Here is a 24,422-nt window from a genome sequence, read left to right as displayed (position 1 = left end):
TAGAAGCAAGGGGTGAGTACCAAACCACGCGGTACCCAACAAGCAAACCTCTAAACACAAGTTAAGTGAACAAAATACGGGCACTTCTTACACCATATCTAAACCTCCACGCTACAGTCTAATAGTTTACAGTTTACCAAACACACAACTCAATAACCACACTCTATCAGTTTACACATTCTCAATAACAACTCAATATTCAACAGTCACAAGCTTCACAGAGAAACACTCACAAGATCAACAAAACACATGTTCAAGTTCATCAATAATAAAATGTGTAATGCCATGAGATGCAATGTCAAGTATAGTGATGCATGTCTTCCCTAACGATACACACCCGCTGTCTCTCAGTCCGGGACCCATGGGGGACATATCTGTCCATGCATCTGTCGCGGCGCACGACACGACCCTCGATAATAGTAACCTTCGCGGCGCGCGATACGTCCCTCGAAATATGATATCCATCGCGGCGCGCGATACGACCCTCGAAATGGTACATCCTCTTACCACAACCATGTCTCAAGTACAATGCAAATTACATGCTCAAATGAAAAATGAGGAGATAACCATTTTGATACCAAAGCTCAATTTACAACAAGGAATACAACACCAACAAATAAGCAACAAGTCTCCAAATCATTCTCAACATCACACAAGAAAATACACGAATTTCATACGCTTAACAAGGGTTTAGAAATCCACTTGCCTTAGTCAATCGAATAATTACTCTAGGGCTTGAGCCTTCCCTTTCCGTTGAGCTTCCGAACCAATGGAATCTATTCAAGTATATATTCACGATAAAGTTTTAGAATTAACAACACCCACATTTTTATTTGTTTAACCTTGACCTAAAAATACACCCAAATTTATAATCAAGTTACTAAATCTTGATTCCAACCAATAAGGCAAATCTCATATTTTCTAAATTTCAAGTCAATTAGGTCATAATTTATCCAAACACCACAACCGTGAAAGTTCTTATATAATTATACTATACTCAATATTTAATATCACATCTTAATATGTCAAAACTTGAATCATAATGTGATAACTAAACAATTAACTAAATCAGATGTGCCTCAAAACAATTTACAGATTAACATATTTCTAATGTTCAACTATAAACATTAATTAAATAAATTATTCACTAAGCAATCATGTCCAATGATTAGGCATTATTATCCAATTATTAGGTCATCATTGGACAATGATTAGACTATTTAAATTAATCATATGCTTACCCAATTTCAATATGTATGCCACTGCCAATTCTTGTTTCAAATTCCCTTCTTCCATTCATATTATAATGTTATGTACACGTGTATAGTGATAAACAAGACATTTTCACAAGGCATTTAATGCATAAGTTGTTTACCTGAAGCAGCAGTCGAACCCTTCGTCCTCGTTCCGTCGATCTCCTTTCTCCTTTTCCTTTTATGAATTTATTAAGTACTAATTGTGATAGGTTTTACCCACATATTTTATTAAATAAAGGCTAAATAGTATAGGGTCTTAAATAAATTATCACTGTAGCCCATAAACTATCGATTAATTAACTTAAGTTAAACAAATATTCAAAATTTCCAAAAATGACCTTCCGGGTCATTACATTATCCACCACTAAAAATCATGTTCGTCCTCGAACATAGAGTAAAAGTAATTACCTGAAGCCTCAAAAAGTTGAGGATATCGGGCACGCATGTCAGACTCTGTCTCCCAGGTTGCCTCTCCCACTGATCGGTGCTTCCATTGCACCTTCACTGAAGCAATCTCTTTGGTCCTAAGCTTTCGAATTTGCCTATCCAAAATAGCTATAGGCTCCTCCTCAAATGTCAAGTCTGGACCCAGCTCCACAGAATCGAGTGAAATCACATGAGATTCATCCGGAATATACTTCCGAAGCATAGAGACATGGAAACAGGATGAACTCCGACAAACTAGGTGGCAAGGCCAACTTATAGGCCACCTCTCCCACTCGGCTCAAAATCTCANTAAAATGTGTATGAAATGATAATATTTTGTTCTAAAAAATAATATTTAGAAATTATTGCGTAAACATATTTTTAATATTATGTTACATAATTTGACCACTAAATATCTGTATCTTAATTTTTGAAATAGTCTTTAAATTGTTGTTCCAATATTTTTTTAAATAATTTAAAGAAAATTTTAAATTTAAATTAATAATTTGATAATGCATTCATTGAAAGATTAATAAATATATTGATTTTTCATTTCTTTGGATATTTTCAATATGATAAACTATTTAATAGAGAATATTTGAAGAAAAAACGCTTAATATTCAAATTCTAAGGAATATTAAATACAAACTAAAAAAATGAGGAGTTCACAAATTAACAAAATCCATAAAAGAAAATGTCAATAGAAAATGACTTTGTTAATAAATATAAAGGAAGAAAAAAGCTACAAAATGAATAAATCACGATAGAACAAATGTATTGGTTAATTTGTCGGGATAAAATTCTGAGTTCCCATTTACGACATAGTATTTCGAGTTTAGTATAAAAAACTTTTATTAATGCTATATGGAATTTAACATCAAAATAATTGTTACTGCATAAAGAAATAAAGTTGAATTCATAAATGTTTTTATTGTTGTGGAGTTATAAATCAAAATTTTAATAAAAGTTTCCATTATTAAAATCAGAATGAATAAAAGTATTGGGTTCGATAATAAAATGTATTTTAAAATTCATTAACAAAGCAAATCACAAATAAATTATACTCTAGTCGAAGCAACATAGATTTGAAAGGCTTTGAGTCGGTATTTACGAATTGATTGATAAATGGTTAGTATTTTATCACAAGTAAAGTTATGGTGCAAATATTACAGACAGACGATAATAATATTTTGTAAAATATATATCACTTGTGAAAATATATGAAGATCAATCAACTTTTTCCAATATAAACATTCTATATATTCATCGAAGTCGAAATGTTCTTACTCCGAATCCAACAAAATTCTCTATTTTCTTGTTGCATGAAATTTTTTGGAATTCAACTTTCTCGATTTGGGTTGTAAACGACACATCTATGTCGTATGAACATTTGAAAAAGATTATAAAGTAATAAATTAAAGTTGTTTATCGAAAAAAAAATAGTATATAAATATTTGGAGGCTATCTACATAATCTTTCCGAAGTTTTTTCAGCTACAAAAATTCAAATTTTTCATTGTTATCGAATACATTCATTAATTGTGTGATACATTACAAATGATACATAACTTCATGGGAGGGATGGATTAGAGAAGGCATAAACATGTATTATGAGTGGAGATGAATGTATATGAGAAGGGATTTATATAGTTTTTTAAAATTTTTAGAGATTATGAATTTTATATAAAAAAAAAATAGTAGACGGGCCTTAAATTATGTAGTTAGAGGAAAATAGGGAAGGGATTGAAAGTGTAGTATTGAAATAGGGCCCATTTACGTGTTGAAAGGAAAATAGGAAATGGAGTGAGGGAGGCCCAGATGTTAAATGGAGGTGTAGGAAATGAGGCCCATTAATCAATTAGTCATCCCAAGTTTTGTTTTCAGCTTAAAAAAGATTGCCACATTAATGTCACTGTTGATTAATAATAGGAATTAAGTAGTTTTGTAGTAACATAAATATGAGATTTCACTATTTGAAAGTAACAAGAAAGGACGTAAACTAAATTAGTCTGACAACTACGTAGTTTTAAATCTTTGCTCATCATTACTAGCTACTTGTCCCGTTTCAATGTTTAAAAAAGTGCAATTGGATTATGAGATCAAAAAAGTGGGAAATATAATAAGTATTGTTTTTGTGTGTGAAACAACTTACTATCTGAATCAAATTTACACGTTCTGATCACATGCATGCATGCTGCAATAACATCGTCACTGCTTTGGGCCTTTAATTCATCATTTCTTTTTGTTAGAAATAAGATATTATATTCTGTGAAAGGAAAAGAGAGTTTGAATAGAATTAATTTTTATTGGGTATGCATGTGCAGCATCATTAACACACACACACACACATATATATATGTTTTAACTGTTATAACAGTAAATACATGGAGTACTAAGTAATTAATTAAGGAACTAATAATAGAGATTGCATGTGCTGAATTAATATTCCAATCATGGAATTCCGTACAAACCACTAAAACTAATAAACAAATAAAAATGCGTTAAAGAGATCTTCATTCAAACTGCACAAATGATTTGATTCATATTCATTTTATTCGTGCCAACTCAATATGATATGATATGAACACTTTTTTTTCTTTCTTTCATATATATACATATATATAACACAAAGCGAATGTTCCTTAACATTATTATAACTACTAACTAAACTGATTATTATAACATGCATGCCCCCAAATATAGCCTTTAAATTCTAAAAATATATATCTCATTATTTATGCCTTTGCAGGAATATATATATATATACTCCCTCCTAAATATCGATCTACCAAGGGACAAGTTTGAGATGTTACTTGTAAGTCTAAAAAGAAGAAAATACACAAAGTTATAAAAGAAGACATTTATTTGGCCTCACTAATAATAATATTCCTTTCAAATCTTTCTCAACCCACAAATTTCTCAAAATTATACATATTTAATTTGCTGTTTCTTCTTTTTTTCCCCAGAGATACAGACTCTCTTCTATCGATATTACTTGATTATACTATAAATTTAAGTTTTTTCTTTAAAAATGTATGATTTTAGATAATTTTTTAAAGATTCAAAAGTTAAATTGTCGCAATAAGAAAGTGAAAATTTCTTGTAACAGAACAAATTTTTTTATATATATATCAACTCCAAAAACTATGGTGTATCAGTAACATACATATATATATATATATACACACTCTCTTTTCTTGTCCTTTCCCACCGCCTTTTGTGTATCACTAAGACACATACTTTATTCCTTTTTTCATTTTTTGTTTTCTTTTGCAGTCACCCTAACCAAAAGTTGAAATGATTTTTACTAGCTAGTATTGTTTTTATTCAGTTTTGTATTAGAAAAATAGTGAGTGAGCTAAATGGAATGCATTATTTTCCCTCGATTTTTATTCTTATATCGTGAAATTACACTAATTAAGTATGATATTATTACTGTTTTAATTTAAAAAAATAAACAATCAAGTTTGATTTCATTTTAATCAACATACTAGATCATCTTAATTAATTTCTTTAAGAATTGCTAATTCACCAATATAATATTCTTCCAGTTGAATAATCATGCATGCTGGCTGATGAGGACCATTCTCCAAACTCAACTCCATTATTATTTATTTGACTCATTCATACCTTGTTTTCATTTATTTCAATTTTGGATCAGGAAATATATTGCGTTAATTACTATGAAAAACAATACGGAATTATTAGAAACTGTCAGGATCATCCACCTAACCTTTTCTTTTTTCAATTTTATTTTTAATCTCACAATATTTGACTTGCTTGAAAAGAGTAGTTGTAAGATATGAAGACAGTTTCCCTAACTCGACGACCAATAATAGTCACAATACAATATTACTTTCGAGATCCAGAAAGGCAAAAGCCTTCTAGATAAAAAGAAGAATAAAAAATGAATGAAGATGTTCTTATTCTTCATAAAAAACAAGAAAAAAAAATGGAGCTATGGTCTTCTGATAAAGAAATTTATGTTTATGCCTTTCATGTACTCATTTTTGGTGAATTTTAATAATTTGGATTGACATTAAGAATTTTCACTTAATAAGTTATATTACTGTTTTAGTAAACACAACTTTGCTTTTTATGATTAAAATTTGTAATTTTTAATTAAAGAAGTATATATTCCACTTGTCACTCGATTGTTTTTGTAAAATTGAAGAAATCGCCGTACGGCATGGGGTACATATTACTGTATTTTGTATTAAGCGGTCCAACTCCTGCCTAATCAAATTAGGTGTTACTCACTAGTTTTTAGAGATGATTTTAGGTGAGACTATTTAGGAATGAACCTAATACACTTGTTTAACTTATAATACCCTTTCTTTATCATTTACTTCAATCTAAATCTACATTTGAATCCAATACCTTTTACTCTTACTTTCCTAGTTATAACAATCATGCATTTATATAACTCTCATCTCCATCCTTTTTAAATAAAAATTTGTTCTTCACGAAATTCTTAATTTTGATGAGGTGGATAAATAACTTTTTACTAGTAATAATTTTTAAGCAATGAGTATTTTTTTTAATATATAATTTTCTTGGTTAGTAGATATCCTCCCTCTTAATTAATCGACTTGATTTTTGAGCGGAGACAGAATCAATATGATCTAATTAATTAAACATATATTTTTGCCTAAATATCCTTACTGTCACACCGGAACGGAAGTATTCATGTGTATGAGCTGGTGTTCCAACTTTTACAGATCCAAACGCAGGGTTGGAAATGAATGAAATTACAGATAGGCGTTTTCAAAATTAATTTAATTAGACGATGAATTGCAACTTGATTGTTAACAAAATAAGTATATGTCAATCACATTTCATGCTAGCTGAAATCCTCCTCCACCTTTTCCATGACAGAATATATATTTACAGAAAGTGATCTGCTCTACCTAACCGCGCTAAGGAAAAAAAAACAGAGCAAATTCAGAGAAAAAATTTGTGCTAAAGCAAGTCATCGGAGAGAGCAGTGAGAAGATCCTGAAGGTCATCGCCGATCCGAAGAGCCTCAAGTACTCGTTCAAAGATGAGAACATGACAGGGAATGCGAAGGACACCTCTCTGTTCGTAACCATACTCTTGAGCAGATCTGTTCAAGAGCTCAACGAAAATTGGATGGTTTAAAAGGTCAGCACTTACAATAAATCTCTCCATCTCATCACCGACGTAAACAGGGAGGTGTCCTTCAGGAACTCCGGTGCCGGATCTGAGCTTTCCGGTACGAAAGGATTGGAGGCGACGGGGACGAGAGGATTCAGAACGGAGCAAGGAGTAGTTAGAGGAGGAATCAGCTACACGCGATAAACGTCGAATAAGTTTCTTCATGTTTTTGTTGGAGCCTGGAACTAATGAGACAACTGTGTTTTGAGGGTAAAAGAGTGTGGAGGTTGGTGCTTTATATAGATGCGACTTCCCTTTAAACAAACAAGGGATAGTTGGGAGGTACAGATAGACGTACTTGGCAGGTACAATTATTGTTAGTGCACATTTCTAATTCTTTTTCACCTTAATTTCACTCCATTTATTAATTAATTAAGCAAACATTTGACCACATCCATCCAAAACTTATTTACATTATTATTATATATGTAAAACCGAAATAGATTTTCTTTTTAATTTTGACATTTTTATTTTTTACTTAATATATTCTTCCATTAATAATTAAGATAAGTGGAATTATTTCTATGGTTAGACAGTGAAGTGAACAGCGTATTCCCACACTTATTCTAATAAACAATTGAGCATAAACACATACGCATATTTTGGTTAGAAAATTTTAAATAAATTAATCTTTTTTTTTATTTTTAATTAAAAAATATTAAAATTAAAAAAAGAATATAAAAGTATCAAATTTTCTGCCTAGGAGACTTTTTCCTAGTTACTCAAAAGAATATTGGTTACTAGGTACAAATGGACCGTATAACTAACGACACCTACCAATACCATAAACAAGACAAAGCTTGGGGGAAAGTAATTTAGGGAAAATTGTCTTAATTGTAGGGAGCATTCACTAATTATGTGTATTTAGACAAATTTGTGATTGATAGAGTACACGCATACCTAGGGATTGGTTTGACGGTAATTCGCACCAATTTGCTTAATCATTAATTAATTAAACAAAGAATGTTAGATTAATTGGAATGAGTACTAGAGAAGCAAGTAAATATTGTTGTAGACAACAGTGCCAGTGAAACTTCGGCATATGGAATACCTATAAACTAAGGTGCATGCCAAATTCATGAAACTATATCATTGTCAAATAAAAATTAATCCTCAAACAAATTTACAAGTAATTATTAAGATATAGAGTAAAATATTAAATACTTGTTCATTTAAAGCATATAGCTCGAGAGACGTGGATTACTAAATAGCATATAAAGAAAAATAAGGCTAATGCAGGATAATGAGATATGAATTTGAAAGTGAGTATTGATATGATTAAGGTTATATTTTAGGGGGAGAAAAAGAACAAGTGGGGTTGCGTGAAATGGAAACAAAATTAAAGAAAAGGAGGAGCCGAAAATAAGTAGTGGAAACGTTGGAATTGTGATGTCTCATGGAAAAGTTGTGTTTGTTAAGGCAACCCTACCCTGCTTGGTATCCTTTTCCAAGCAAAGTTTCCGTGATACATATTTTCCTCATTCAATATAATTCTAACACCAACAAAAAGCATGATCATACAATATTATTCTATCCAATTCTTCTTTCTAAAATTGACTAAATGGTACTAGCACTTTTTGGAGTGTGTATCTTGTTATTAATTTGTTGGAAACAAGTATTTTTATAACAAAAATCATCGAATCTTTTAATTTACGACAGGATAAAGAAACAAAAACTAATTTTTAGTAATTTATGAGTTCCGGTAAAGAAGAGAAAGTTTAATGAATCTTGTCTGCGGACAATCCCCCCATTCCTCACATCACAAAAGAACAAGTCAACTGAGACACCAAAATCCAAACCCCCTACTATAGAGATATATATATGACAATCAAATCAACTATACCAATTATGTATTGATTCATGTCCCACTACTCTACCACGTACGTTCTACACTCTCTTTAGTATGATAACTATTTGCATTTGATTATTTATGGAGTATTTTTTTTTTAAATAAATCATCAATTTCACGTATATGTTTTAATTATCTCTTACTAACATCGATCACATAAATATTTGTCTTACAAATTGCGAACAAATAATGTTAGCGTAGTAATATATCCATGCCTTGCAGCAGAGTGGCAGCACGTGGCCAACCCAAAAAACCTCAGATGATCAACTGCCATTCTTTAACCCTATCACAATTCAGAAGATATATACATTGAACTGCCAGACAGCCATAACCAAATATTTTCATCTTTTGGGATAAAAGATCTTCTAGACAAGCTGGATATATATATATATATAACAGACTATGTAATTTATTATCTGGAAATTAAAAGACATACATACATCCAACTACTACGTATAATTAATTACCTAAACTATTCAATTTTTTGCGAATAAAAATTTAATTATTATACTATGGTCCATATATAAAGCAAATGCAGAACCAATCAAATATAGAAAAGTTCGTTTTTGGTAGTTGTTAATTGGAGAAACTAACATGTCAGCACGCCAATAAATGAAATTATATTAGTGAATAAGACAAGTACTGATCAATACAAATTAATTCATTTGTTATTCCACCATCTCTATGCACAACCTATTTCTTTAAAAACTACCTTGATAGTTTCATTTCACATGAATGTCACGCCACTGCTTTTTTTATTTTTTTTCCTTTAGAATGATAGGACGACTATTACCAATTTCTGAAATTTTAACTTGCTTTGTGAGTTTAAGATAAGTTGGTTCTGGAAATTTTTCTTTCCACATAAATTGATGTAGTAAAAAGTACTGTTGATTGTTCAATATATAAATAGTCTTTTTCTTTCAAAATAAGGGGAATAAATAACTAAAAACTATACTTATATAGGAGTAATATATATTGTGATCAACTAAAAAGATATTATAAATGACATTATAAAAAGTAAAAATATACAACTCTTCTTACCTATTATATTCTCAATTAAATGACTAATTATAAGATTATTGAGTACTCAAAAGTTGGAATGGGACCCATTTTTAAATAGTAAACGAATATTTTGTTCATCGGATTCTTTAAATAATTGTATTAATTAAAGAAACAAGTGGCGTGATTTTTTCTTAGTTGCCGTACAGTCAAGTCGTACACGGAAAGGTGGGGCCCCCACTTTAATAATTTAATATTCACATTTAAAAAAAAAGACAATTGGACGTGACGTGAATATCCATGAACCGCCCTTTCTTTTTGCGTCAGTTACGTTGCTTTTTACGTCCCACGCAAATATGCCCTTCAATAAATCCTAAATTAACAACGTTTTTTAATTTTGGTAAAAAACAATTTATTTTGCTTTTTATATCCTTCTAACCCCACCATGTTGAAAGATTGTCTTTACTTTTATTTTTTCTTAAATTAAAAACAATTATATCAAATAAAATATTAATATTACTGAATAAGGGTGACTCGGATTGTTCTTTAAAAAGGGTTCATAATATTCAAAATTGGACCCACTTTTGCTGAAATTTGTATACAAGCCTTGACTCTATATAGTAAAATAGTGAAATTAATGAAAGAAAATGGCTTTCCCAATTAATAGTTATGGACAAAACACATAAAAGTAGGACAATAATGGTGATTATATTTTCCCTTTATTCACATTTCGAGGATCAAGGAAATAAATAGAGGATCAAATATTTTTATTATTATAAATTGCTTACATCTCAAAAAATAATTAAAATGTCGTAAGATTCATCCTCCAAATCAAATAAATTAAGTAGTAATATTTTTTTCATGCCACATACACGCATACGCCGTAAGAAAAAATGAGTTGTCAGAGAGTATATTATCTTGGAATTAGCCAAAGTATGACCTACTTTATTGAAGAGAGGTTAAAGTATAAACAAATTAGGATAAAAAGCATTATTGAATAATTATAAGTATTTAATTTGAGGTGCAAAAAGTGAATGATGTTCTATACCTTTTTTTGGCTTACGAAATGGTTATGCATTAAAGTCCATGGATTTATTATATAGTAATGAATATTGAAATTACTCAATTCACTCTTTTCCAATTATTTTTAATATATTATGTGTTATATTATTCTCCTATCTCTCTATAATAAGATTTTATTATATTATTAATGTATTTGATAATGATTTTATATACATCTTTTTTTATAGTAATTAAAAATATCAACAAAAATAATACACTATTTATATCTTTGAATATAAAAATGTTTGACGGGAGTCTGTAAATACTATTGAATACGTTTATAACTATATTCTCACTTTTCACTGCTGGAGTCCATTTGGTCAAATTAATTAAGCTAAGGTGTGTAATTAATTTTCCTTCACTTTATTTTGGTTGTAAAAGTTGATCCGCAGTGAAATTAACAGTGCCATTTCCTTTACGTGTTTTCTGTTTTTAGGATTATAAGATGATCGATCATGCAACGTCCAAAGATAAATATTAATGACTCACCAAACCACTTTTGCTTACGTTGTAGTCCACTTAACTCATCTCTTCACTTTTACAAAAAGCCAAATAAAGATAAGATTTTATTTAATCTGTACATCTATTCATTATTATAAAATTAAATTAGGAATGAGCTTGCTTCTTCAAATTCTATACTAATAACTTTACCATTTGAAATTCCTTAAATGATTAATTAGCTAGTTAGCTACACTATCTCTCGTACTGAATTAGTTGCTGGTCTTGATTCAAAGTAAATAATATCACGTTATAATAACATCAGTATTATAGTACTAGATTAACTTGAGGCCTTGACTGACAACTGATATCAAAGTCAATAGTTACTAATCGGATGGTGAAGTTATAATTTGGGAAACAAGTAAATGGCTAAGTGTTCTTGACCATCTTCCGATCGATTTACTATATTTATTCAGTAGCTTTAGATACACATAGAAGAAGCCAATGGGCTCCTATATATATAAGTTTTAGGATAATGTTATGTGGTGGCTCGCAATTCATTAAACTAGGTTACAAGGTAATTGATGAATAATATCTATCCTTATTTTTTTAAACCCAATAATTATTAGGAAAGGATATAAAATAATTGAAAACAAGCGTCTACGGAAGTCATATTTATTTATTTAATAATAAACATTGGATTATACATGCATATAATCAATACTACAATTAATCTAGAGTCTTGTATAATGTTGACTATTTCTAAGAAGATGGAACACGAAATTAAATGAGAAGACATTTAAATTGAAAATTTGAAACTCCTATTTATTTATTTATTTGTGAATGGACATTAAGTGAAATTGGGTCACCATGTTGGGAAAAGGACATGTTTTTGTGTTGAATGCTAACGACGCAATTTAGGTGAGACTGGGTCCTCTTTACTTCACATATTTGTTTGGCAAGGATTTGGACCAGAAAACAACTCTCTATGAGACAAGAAAAAATCTAGATATTATTTATTATAGTTTTGTTGTAATTCAATAAAATTCAATTTAAATTTCAAGTAATAGTGACCAAAAGTCAAAATTATACGCTATCAATTGGACTTAATTTAACATACTCTTTTGTCATAATCAATGAAGTCAAAAAACTTTGTGGTTCTTAAACTCTAACTTGCTTTTGTATTTAGAAAGAATTATTTAGGTTCTTAATAAAATAATAGATAGAGAATATCGAATATTCCCATTTACAATCACATGATCTGTTGCAACAGATTTTTTTATAAAACAAGTCCTCTCTTATAATTAGAGCTAAGTTTTAATTTCAAATCCAAAGAAATAAAATTCTAAAATTAATTAGGGAATGTGAATGTGAGGGAGTTTGTGCATTGACGATATAATAAGAGTATCTTCTTTTCGCCTTCATCAGTGGAATGCTCAAACTAAATAACAAAAAGGTAGGGTTACCTTAACGTTACAACCATGACCTCATTACTATTTCAGTCTTTATGATCAATTAGGTTTCAGTAATATCAAAAAATGTGTGTTTTATTATGCCTATATATTTATTTTCAATTTTCTCTAGAGATTTTGTTTAAAATGAAGAGATACCGTATCATCACTCCAATATGGTTTTGATTATTAGAAGTAGTTACAATATGTTCCTTATTTGGGTTAATTAAACACCTATAAATCAGTTAAGACTGGGATAATTGGCCTTTAGTTATTACAAAATTTTAGTTCTAATCCTTGTATTATGTGATTAGGTACATTATCTTCAATTAATTAAAATGTTTTATTATTTTTTTGCTTATTTTATATCGGAATTATGTTTATTATTTCTAGGATCTTGTCACCCTGTTTAACTATAAACCAATTATTTATAACTTAATACATATCAATAATGATATGATATAGTACTACTTAATAATCATTAAGTTTGTGAATATTCACAATTGGATGTATGAAAGACTCAAAAAAAGATAAATAGTAGAGTTAATTGTCGGTTATTTATTTAAGGGACATTTTTTCGAAATGGTCAACTTAAATTTCATTACTTTGACTTTCTAAGGTTTAACTTAAAATATATTATAGGGGATATTATTTTTTATTTCATAGAAAGAAGTATAAATTTGTTTGACGAACGGTACTCTCTATAACTCAAGTTATTCGGGAATAATTCCATGATACCAATTGAATTTTCGTGTTTTAATAATGTTCTTTAACCAAAATTAAGAAAAATCTTCTTATTAAATTTGCACAAAATAACCGACTTGAACAAGTCAAGCTGAAAATAAACTAAAAGTGAACTTTGAAATATCAAGGATATTTATATAGTTATATAATCATAGGCATATATAACGGTGATCATAAAAATATATCATGATTATGATAATTTTATAGTAATGCACACACTAGCTATTAGGATGATGCAGAGGTTATCATTGTTTAATTTGACTGACATCATAAAGAAGAAGAATTAAGCACAGAGATTATGGTGCCTTTAGAGATAAGAAAAAGCCACTAATTATATTAATGTGTTGTAAACATCATGGATCTTGGAAATTAATTAGCCACAACATGTGAACACCACTTAAACTATGTTGACTGCTCATTTAAACATTTGTTTACTAATTAAATCATTTTACTTTTTTGTTTCATTAACGTGTCTCCAACTCATATATATAGTCACGACCTGTATAGTTAGTTATATATATTATTTGGGCTTAAACGACCAAAAGATAAATTCCATAATTTTGTATACTATTTTCTCTTTTTTGGGGGTTAAGGAAGAATATACTCCATAATTGCATCACATGCATGGGACCTCTTGCTAATTTAGAATCGGGTTTCTATAATTTTGTTTGACTTTCTCATTCTTAGGGTTAAAGAAAGAATATTATTTAACAGACATAACAATAATAACTAAAATTATATGGCATTATAATTACTTATATTGCTATCATGTGTTGATTCACTATTTAAGTATGATTCATGTTTTTTATTTATTATCTTTCCTTTCTTTTTTTCTTTTAACTATAACAACATACTTGTAGGGCTCATTAAATAAGAAGGCATAAGATTTTCTTAATTTTCATGGTTCAAATACATTATGTTCAAATAGTGGAAGAATCAATTTCTTCAATATCTTTGTTTAAAGGGAAAAGATTTGGACTGGTCGTTGTACTATAAAATCATGTAATCTCATAAGAAAATATTTTCAAATCCACAAGTTCTCATCAAGACTTGGGCATGACAAGGCTAAGCCCAACAGCCTATGAAGATGGACTTTTTTGTGATATTTGGGTCAATACGAACAGTTGATCTCTCCCATAAAATTGTTGAGGACCAGTACATTGTTAAGAAAAATTCAAAAATAACTAACATAAATATAATAAGAATAAATAGCTATAGGTTTGATATTTTGCGCTCCATAGCTATTTTGTTGTTTCCTAGCAGTTTGTATATTTCGCTTGTTAATATACAAATAGGGTAAGTATATACAAATTATGTATATATACACTTAGTATATTTTTTTTGAAATCCATTATGCAAATATACAAACAATGTAATTTATTATAATTTCTCCATAAATCGTATATAAATAGCTAGGGTAAGCATATAAGAAAATTATGGATTTAAACAATCAAGTACCGAATTATATAAATTTTGATTTTATACAAATCGAACGAATTATACAAAACAGACGAATAACAACAATTGGAGAAACTATAGCCACAAATTACAATTTTCTTAAATGGTAAGTATTTGCTTTTCAACATAATTTTTATGTTTTCATGGTCCAGCAAATGCATAATTTCAGACTATAACATCGGCCATTGATCTTTTATAGTGTAAAAATTATGTAAAAAAGTAGTATCCTAGTTCCTATGCTTGGGTAAAGTTTAATTTAGAAAAATCTTTTTGACTTTAATTGTTTTTACATGGAGTTTCTGTGTATATTTCCGAGCTCGTTATTTAGCTGTTAATATTAGCTTTGTATTCATTCATCCCTTTCGTAGATTAACGATTGTTTCACAGATGAACCATTTAAGGCCCAAAGAAAGGTGGCATCTCAAAGGCCCATCAGTTAGCCCAAAATCATATCCTAAAGGAAAAATTACGCGGTTAAATTCGCCAGAATATACAAATACATATGTATAATATATAATTATTTAATCAATATACATATACAATTCACCTCTCTTCCACTATCTGCCCTCTCTTGCTCGCCTCTCTCCTCCTCTCCAATCTCACTCACCTTGCTCCTCTCTCTCTCAATCTCAGTTGCCATATATACAAAACATATGTATAATATACAATTATCTAACCAATATACATATACAATTCACTTTTTTTCCACTTTTTGCCCCCCCTCTCCTCTCTCTCCCAGTCTCGCTCGCCTCTCTCCTCCCTATAACATGTAGCTACGAATCGTAATTATCAAACTATAGCTATGGAGAGTAATTAGGCTATTTTTAGTGGATATTTGTGAAAGTTCCCCTATCCTAAATCAGAGATTAATAATGGTGTTATATATTTGGACAACTATGTTCTTTAAGAGGAACTTTTGCATATAGTCCGAATCTTTTCAACTTCGATATCATATACCTGAAATTGATAAAAAAAAAAAAAGATGCTTATCTTACATAAACTTATAAAACTTTAAGTATAACACGAATAACGATCCTCGAATCAAACTATTTATGTGTTTGTCCCATATGTTGCCTAAATAAATTTATTTTTTTAATTGATTGAATTAAACGAATCCAATTTTTTTGAGTCATCAAATAGGCATATCATTAACTCAACAAGACTTGAACGGAGTGGACAAATTATGTATTACATGAGTTAATTTTGTCATTTTTACTTTCGGATGACAACATGAGTTGGAAGTTTATTTTGAAATTATAATGTGAACAAAGATCCCGTGCATATTGTTGATCGACTATTTCCATATATAGAATTTTGGTGTACTACTAATAATATAATATTCTTCAACAACTATGAATTAATTATCCTACGGTTTCCTGCACACCAACTCTGAGTTTTGTTAATTTGAATGTTTAAACATTCATTGAATATTGATGGCTAGCTAACTCGCAAATAATATTCTCCTTTCTATCTTTTGACTTAGTTTATTCAATTCAATGGTTATGTCTCTATCAAACTTTTTTGACTTTTTATTACTTTTAATCAATATCAGCCTTTGAGTCCCCATGTGTTCATTTTACTTCACCAATTAACGCAACCTATTATTGGTTGATTATAATTACTTTTATAAATGAGTGATATATCCTATTACATCCATCTCAAAATAGCCATATTAGTTTTGTTTTATAAATATTAATTTTTGGAATTAAATTTATTTAGTTGAGCACAATAAGTAATGAGTAAAATTTTAGTTGATCAAGTTTATATAAAAATATTAGTATAAATTTCTATTATCATCACATCAATATGTAAAAAGTATATTTTAAAATATTAAAATTTATATCATTTAAATCTCAAAATAATTTGATGTAAAGGGGGTAAGAAAAAGGAGGATATTAATCAATTATCGTGTCCTGATTATATTGATTAGAACCAAAAAAATATCAATTTTTAAATATATGAATATAAGATATATATCAAATTAAACTAGACAAGTGGACTATTTGAACAGATAGATTTCTAGGGAAGTTGGCTAATATGTGTGATATATATGATGATAGCATTACATATATATATTAAAAAAAGAAAGCTTTTCTGCAGCCCTTAGTCCAAGGTGCAATTATATATTTATATTGTTTGTTCATTTAGCAAGTGCCTCTCTCTCTTTGGTTCTGCTACGCAAATCAAACATGAAGAAGGCTGCGGTGCCTGGGGCCTGGGCAAGCACAACTCTAATATTGATGTACATGTTTGAGATAGCCGTAGCTCAAACAAATGCCACAACTGATCCTTCTGAAGGTCACATCTTTTTACTTTCAAACAAATTATGATCATCTCCAACTTCCCCCTCTTAATCAACAATCATCAATTATTCACTTTCATTCGTGTCATGTTATGTTCTTTTAATTAATTAATAAATATGCTACTACTAATCTAGTCTCATAGTTGTGCAGCCCGTATATTGAACTCCATGTTCCAAAATTGGAGGATTTCAGCTACAGATCGTTGGAATATTAGTGGTGAGTTATGTAGTGGAGCTGCCATTGATTCAACTTCCATCCTAGATTTTAATCCTTCCATCAAATGCGACTGTTCTGCAAACAACACAACTCCTTGTCACATCACTGGCTTGTAAGTCACTCTACTAGTTACATGTTGGATCCACCGATTCTATTTTACAAAAAAATATCACTTCTATTTCCCAGGAGAGTTTATGCATTGGACATCGTCGGTGAAATCCCAGAGGAATTATGGAGTCTTACCTTCCTCGATGATCTGTACAATCTTCCTCCTAACTTATACTAGTTTCATCTTTTATCTACCAACTACTCATAGTTTGCTTACAAATTGCAGCAATTTGGGCCAAAATTACTTAACAGGCACACTCTCCCCATCCATTGGCAACCTCACTAGAATGAAATGGCTGTAAGTCTACTCTATTTAAGTTATGCTCAATCATCATATTTTGTGTTCAGATCATAATTTAAATGTTTGGTGTCTTCAGAACCTTTGGCGTCAATGCTTTGTCAGGGGAGATTCCAAAGGAACTTGGCTTGTTGACTGAGTTACAATCATTGTATGTTCTTATAATTATTATGTCCTTGCTTTCATGATATATCATCTATCCATCTATCAAGGGCATCATCTCTGCATTTGCAGGAGTCTTGGCACAAACAACTTCTCCGGCCCTCTGCCTTCAGAGCTTGGAAACTTAACAAAACTGACACAAATGTAAGTTATGATGCATTCATGTTTTAACATTCAAATCTTAATTGTTACATTGTTGGAGTTTGCATGAGAAATATGTTATTTGTTCGTCAACATCATACTGAATCTAGATGGTGTTGCATTGTTTCAATATATATATATATATATACACATCAAATGCAAAATCTTCAAATAATACTAGTAGAGAAGGAGTTTGTCAACGCTCTAGCTAATGCAATCTATGTTCTGCTTGATCTATTTTCATGCTAGACGAGGAGTATAATTAATTCAATCCTTCTCTGGTTTCTGTATAAAGTAATCATTCCTTGTCTGAAGACTATGATAAGCTATATTAGGTTCTTAATATTTGTCACATGAATCGTAAATATAGAATACAATCAACATGGCTAAGACAATATCTCTCATTTTATGTACGTTAGTATCAATCTTCCTTGCCCATTTTTCTTTTTGTTTCTCATTCCATTCTACATGTTTCAAGCCTTAAAATTCTAATTTAAACATGCAACATACAGAAATAGAAAGGAAAAAAGAAATAGGATAAATTGAAATATATAGCACGCATTTCAGACATACCAGATGCCAAACAATAAAACATAACAAATACATGAGAGTTTCTTTCAAACTTAGGAAATGAAAGTTAATTTTTGAGGTTTATAAGTTATTTTCTCCTGAATTGAGACTTCTTGATTGTTGAAATTTCACATGTTCTTAGGATTTTTGCGATGTATGAAACTGTTTTTTTTTATTACAGAAACATCTTTATATTTAATTATTCTGTCATTTCTGTAGCTTGATGTTCTTTTTTTTTTTCTGAAAAAAAACTACAATTTCGTTGCTTAGTTATCTCAACAGCGCTGGTGTTAGTGGACCAATACCATTGACGTTCGCAAGACTGCAGGAGTTGGAACAAGTGTAAGAGCTCTTTGTAAAGAGTTTCTTCTATAGCTTCCAATTTTTACTTGGAGAAACTTGTGTATAATAAATCTAACTGGAAAAAGAACTATTTGTGTTTCAGGTGGACTTCAGATAATGCTTTTACAGGGAGGATTCCTGATTTCATTGGAAATAATTGGACAAAACTTACTGTATTGTGAGACCACAGTTACTTGAACTATCTCCAGTTTTTAATTTTTGAGTTCTTTCGAGAATGGTGTGTCTCTTTTTTCTTGCAGCATTGCTATAATGCTATTGCTGCATCTCCTAGCATAGTCTGTGACTGAGCTTTCTATTGCCACAGGAGGTTCGAAGGAAATGCTTTTGAGGGTACAATACCAGCTTCCTTTTCCAACTTAACCACTTTAACCGATCTGTGAGTTCTTGCATCTGTTTTTATCATTTTTGTTCATAGTTTAGAACCCCCTTTTACATTTAGCAGAATCTGATATTTCATCTGCTGCATAACTATCAGGAGAATAAGTGATCTATCCAATGGGAGCTCTTCACTTGACTTCCTTAGGAATATGAAGTCTCTAAGCAAGCTGTAAGGAACAATATGACATAGCACCACATGCTACAAATCTTGACATTATATTTTCTTTCTTCTTCTCTGACCAACTAAATTTGGTATTTCCAGGGTTTTACGAAATAACAATATTTCAGGTTCCATCCCAAGTAATATTGGAGAATATCAGAGCCTGACACTACTGTGAGTTCTGAGCATGATAACGTTCTTATAAACATTTTTAGTCCTCAGTCTTTTGGATTGAACTTTAATTATCTCACTTATATGACCTATAGCATCATATGTGAGCATAAACACTTGTAAAAGTGTCGTGCTACTATATCAACTCAAGTTCATGTGCTACTATATTGATCAATTACTAGTTACTACCCCTTTGGTCTAACCTTCATTTTATTTTTTTCTTAGGGATTTGAGCTTCAACAATTTGACTGGGCGTATTCCAGATGCACTTTTCAATCTGACTTCACTGACTCACTTGTAACAGATGATTTAAATTGTTTATATTTGATACCACCTTAACTATGTGTTCAGGTGCTAATTCCCTTTTCGATCATCAGGTTTCTTGGTGATAACAAGTTAACAGGCGCCCTGCCAGCTCAGAAGATACGGTCTCTCCAGACTATGTGAGTAACTCTTGTTTTTGTATGATCGATATCCTTTCTGTTGGATCGAGTATGCTGAACTTTCAAACATATTCACCTTCTTATTAAGGAGGATGAAGAACTATTTCTGTTATAAGTTATTTCAGCATCTTCCTTACTGAGACTTTGAGGCTTTACTAGGTAATACTGATAGGATAACACCAGACGCTTTACTAGATCGATTCATAATATCTAGCATATAATTGTATGTATAGCATGTAGTCTTCAAATTATTTTTATCTTATGGCCTTCTTGAACTGATGCTGCAATTTCATGCAAACTCTAAATTACTTTCTCCCTCTTACATATAAATGCTTGACATGTTTTATATATTTGCGCACAAAAATATCTGAAATGCTTATCATTCCATTTTTGCATGTAGAGATTTATCTTACAATGAGTTATCTGGAAACTTCCCTTCTTGGATCAATGAAAATCTGCAATTGTAAGTATGAGAATAGCTGAAGTTTATATAATGCTTAACCTAATCTTTTTTCTCTCTACGTTTTGGTCTCAGTCTTGACTGTGATCAGCATGCTAACTCTGATACTTGGAAACTTGCAGAAATTTAGTTGCCAACAACTTTACAACAGAACAAATAGATCAATCAGATAGCAGGTTATCAGAAATTTAGTTGACAGCAAAATTATAGTTGTCTCTTTATTTGAAGAACTTAAACGGGTGATACTTCCTTTGTCTTCAGTTCTTTGCCTTCGGGGTTAAATTGTCTTCAACGGAGTTTCCCTTGCAATCGAGGACGTCCAATATGTAAGTGCTTTCTATAATTACTTGAGGACAAAAATCCTACTCCAAGTTTCTGGTTTCATTAGTATGAATAAGTTTGAAAATAGTTGTTCTACATTTTGTATCTATAAACCACAATATCAGAATGGGTCAATATCCATTTAGTTGAATTCGTCCATTTAAGGTAACATACCTAATTCTGTAATATTTGTCCAACATTTTCTCTTCTTATGACATGTCGTTTACCAAGAAACTAGGACATCTGCTACCCTATTCTACTGCTTATGTTCTAATATTAAATCGTGTACTGGTTTCTTATCTTCTCGTACATGTGACTTTCATAATTTACAGATTCTGACTTTGCAATTAAATGTGGAGGAGGACGTGCAATAAGATCCAGTGATCAGATATCGTATGAGAGTGAGAATGAGACTCTGGGTCCAGCAACATATTTCATGACTAATACAGGGAGGTGGGCTGTTAGTAATGCTGGTCTGCATTCTGATCGTCCAAATCAGAGCTTCACAAGCTTCACCTCATCTCAGTTTACAAACACCTTGGACTCTGAGCTCTACCAAACTGCACGAATTTCCGCTGGATCACTCAGATACTATGGTTTGGGCCTTGAGAATGGTAATTACACTGTGACTCTCCATTTTGCGGAGTCAGAAATCTTAAATCCCCCAACTTGGCGTAGTGTTGGAAGACGTGTATTTGACATTTATGTACAGGTATGATTGTTTTTGAAAATAGAGAAACATATATTATTCATAAACAAAGAAATATTGGAATGATTTGGGTCCAAAAAGAGCATCACTTTAATAATTTTATGGTTATCATTTTCCAGGGAGTTCGGCAGTTGAAAGATTTTGACATAAAGAGGGAGGCTGGGGGAAGATCCCTCGCAGCTGTTCAAAGGCAATTTACTGCTCAGGTCTCTGATAATCATCTTGAGATACATCTTCACTGGGCTGGAAAAGGGACTTGCTGTGTACCTATACAAAGCACATATGGACCTTCCATATCAGCAATCAGTGCAACCCCAGGTATTACATACAGCAACTAGATGCTTAAATGAGGCACTCAGAACTGTACTCACAGTGCTAAGCTTTTCTACAGATTTTGAACCCAGTGTTAGCAACCAGCCTCCTACTACAAAAAAGAACCGGACCGGTCTGATTGTGGGAATTGTTGTAGGAGTTGGAGTCATAAGCTTGATTTCATTATTTGCTGCCTATTACCTAATTCAGAAAAGAAAACAGCAGAAGGCTTTGGAAGATGAAGGTAAGAAATGCAATCTGATCTTGTATGGTTTTCCGTTTTCGACTTTCAAGTGATATATCTATCTTTTAGTTTAACTGCTACTTGGAAAGTCGGTTAGCAACACTTCCATTTCAAGATTCTTTTTTTTGTTCTTGATATTGACAATTTGGTTTAGTTGAGCAAGAGTTAATGCAAGGAGTTAGCATATGCATTCCTTCAGTATATTCACCTTATGAAATAATGTATAATGTATGTTCTAGGGTGTAAGTCTCAGAAATTGATGCCTTCGGCTTATTAAGGACATTTTCTCTTCAAATTTGCAGAGTTCATGGGGATAGATACCAGACCCTACACTTTCAGCTATTCAGAACTTCGAGCTGCAACTGGTGACTTCTCTTCTTCTAATAAGCTGGGAGAGGGAGGTTTTGGACCAGTTTACAAGGTAATCTCTTCTTCCACATGAAGTCCCGAAGTAACTAGTGTTCCCTATATTGCAAATTTTCTCCAAAATCAAGAAATTATGTTTCATGACTAAATACTTGTGCTTTCTTGTTTGCTATGAATAATGGCAAACAGGAAATGATTTATTGAAATCATCTGAATGTTGAACCAGTTTTTTGTGGTCCATAGGGAACACTTGAGGATGAGAGGGTTGTTGCTGTTAAACAACTGTCTGTGGCATCACACCAAGGAAAGAGTCAGTTTGTGGCCGAGATTGCTACTATATCAGCTGTACAACACCGTAATCTTGTGAAGCTCTATGGTTGCTGCATCGAGGGAGACAGGCGATTACTTGTTTATGAGTACCTTGAAAACAAGAGTCTTGATCAAGCATTATTTGGTACTAATGAAATACAATATCTTGGAATTTCTGCCTTTCCTCATATAAGAGATGAAAAAAATTAAACTTGCTGATATTTATACAATGATTATTGAGATTATAGCTTCAATTGCGCAGAGAAAGGATCTCTATATCTTGATTGGCCAACACGCTTCCAGATATGCTTGGGAGTAGCAAAGGGTCTAGCGTATCTTCATGAGGAATCTCGAGTCCGTATTGTCCATCGAGATGTCAAGGCCAGTAATATCCTGCTTGATGCAGATCTAAACCCAAAAATTTCAGACTTTGGATTGGCAAAACTTTATGATGACAAACAGACGCATATAAACACTCGTGTTGCTGGCACAATGTAAGATCCTGAAAATGGAAAATGTGTCATATTCTTAGACTCCTTTTCTTCTATAGTTTGGTTTCATTCTCATTAGCATTTTCTTGTAGAGGGTATCTTGCACCAGAATATGCCATGCGCGGACATCTGACAGAGAAGGCTGATGTGTTTGGCTTTGGAGTTGTAGCTCTAGAAATTGTCAGTGGTAGAACAAATTCTGATGAGAGCTTGGAAGAAGACAAGATCTACCTTCTTGAGTGGGTAAAGTCCTTTCCTTCTTTGCTTTTAGTAAAGTATTAGTTTCATTGCTGCTCCAAGTGCTTATCAGGAATGATATACCACTTGGATTAACGAAATGGAAGAATATCTTCCTTTGCAATTTCTATTTTTTTTTTAATCTTGAAGGATGCTGTACTGTGGTTCCTACATTTATTGTTTAGATCTAACCATATTCATTGCTCTTCTAGGCTTGGCAGCTTCATGAGAACAAGCGCGAAACTGAGCTAGTGGATGCAAATTTATCTGAATTTGATGTAGAAGAAGTGAAAAAAGTAATAGGGATAGCTCTACTATGCACTCAAACATCCCCAGGATTACGACCCTCAATGTCCCGTGCAATAGCAATGCTTACAGGAGATGCTGAGGTTGCGGCTGTGACTTCGAGACCTGGATACCTGACTGACTGGAAATTCAAAGATACAACCACCTTCATGAGTGATCATTCTTCGCAAATGCCAGATTCATCAGTGGGTACAAGTAGAGCCCCAACTACAAATTATTCACCATCAGGTCAGGACACACCAATGCTCAGTGACATCATTGGAGAGGGTAGATGAAATCTTTTGCATTTTTCAGTCAGAGATGAAGCGAGAGATAAACTTTTACCCTTTTGTTTGCATGTTTGTGTATAGGTTAGATTCTTTCTGCATGTATATTATTATAACCATAGGTTTTCGTTGAGAGATTGCTATGCCAAGTCTTTTTCTCCCATGTAGTTTAGTTTTAGGTAGGGATGGCATGAATTGGTATGGCTATTGATATAAAATGCATAATCT

General features: G+C 31.5%; 2 protein-coding genes across 2 annotated transcripts; one reads left to right on the top strand and one right to left on the bottom strand.

Moving 5' to 3' along the window:
* Positions 1 to 6,454: 6,454 nt before the first annotated feature.
* On the bottom strand, positions 6,455 to 7,086 carry LOC107025440 (auxin-responsive protein SAUR71). The gene has a single exon (XM_015226227.2). It carries the CDS (start codon positions 7,022 to 7,024, stop codon positions 6,644 to 6,646), a length of 381 nt encoding a protein of 126 aa, XP_015081713.1. The 5' UTR covers positions 7,025 to 7,086; the 3' UTR covers positions 6,455 to 6,643.
* A 9,893-nt stretch (positions 7,087 to 16,979) lies between these two features.
* Positions 16,980 to 24,329, top strand: LOC107024043 (probable LRR receptor-like serine/threonine-protein kinase At1g56140). The gene is made up of 24 exons (XM_015224923.2): positions 16,980 to 17,158; positions 17,314 to 17,491; positions 17,566 to 17,637; positions 17,714 to 17,785; positions 17,865 to 17,936; positions 18,020 to 18,091; positions 18,929 to 19,000; positions 19,104 to 19,178; positions 19,326 to 19,397; positions 19,497 to 19,568; positions 19,662 to 19,733; positions 19,956 to 20,027; positions 20,108 to 20,173; positions 20,574 to 20,636; positions 20,756 to 20,809; positions 20,895 to 20,959; positions 21,287 to 21,666; positions 21,783 to 21,981; positions 22,055 to 22,219; positions 22,522 to 22,640; positions 22,829 to 23,039; positions 23,157 to 23,388; positions 23,478 to 23,628; positions 23,835 to 24,329. The coding sequence occupies exons 1-24, from the start codon at positions 17,050 to 17,052 to the stop codon at positions 24,201 to 24,203; spliced, it is 3,084 nt and encodes a 1,027-aa protein (XP_015080409.1). The 5' UTR covers positions 16,980 to 17,049; the 3' UTR covers positions 24,204 to 24,329.
* Positions 24,330 to 24,422: the final 93 nt, after the last annotated feature.

This window comes from Solanum pennellii, chromosome 7, assembly GCF_001406875.1.
Source record: "Solanum pennellii chromosome 7, SPENNV200".
NCBI classification, from domain to species: domain Eukaryota; kingdom Viridiplantae; phylum Streptophyta; class Magnoliopsida; order Solanales; family Solanaceae; genus Solanum; species Solanum pennellii.
This window is presented reverse-complemented; position numbering and strand designations above follow the sequence as displayed.

Bases quoted from the DNA above. Each gene is read 5' to 3' on its own strand.
- LOC107025440 (XM_015226227.2), bottom strand. From the start codon at position 7,024: ATGAAGAAACTTATTCGACGTTTATCGCGTGTAGCTGATTCCTCCTCT.
- LOC107024043 (XM_015224923.2), top strand. From the start codon at position 17,050: ATGAAGAAGGCTGCGGTGCCTGGGGCCTGGGCAAGCACAACTCTAATA. The intron at 17,492-17,565 runs GTAAGTCACTCT...TCTATTTCCCAG, and splicing joins CCTTGTCACATCACTGGCTT to GAGAGTTTATGCATTGGACA. The intron at 23,040-23,156 runs GTACTAATGAAA...TCAATTGCGCAG, and splicing joins TCTTGATCAAGCATTATTTG to AGAAAGGATCTCTATATCTT.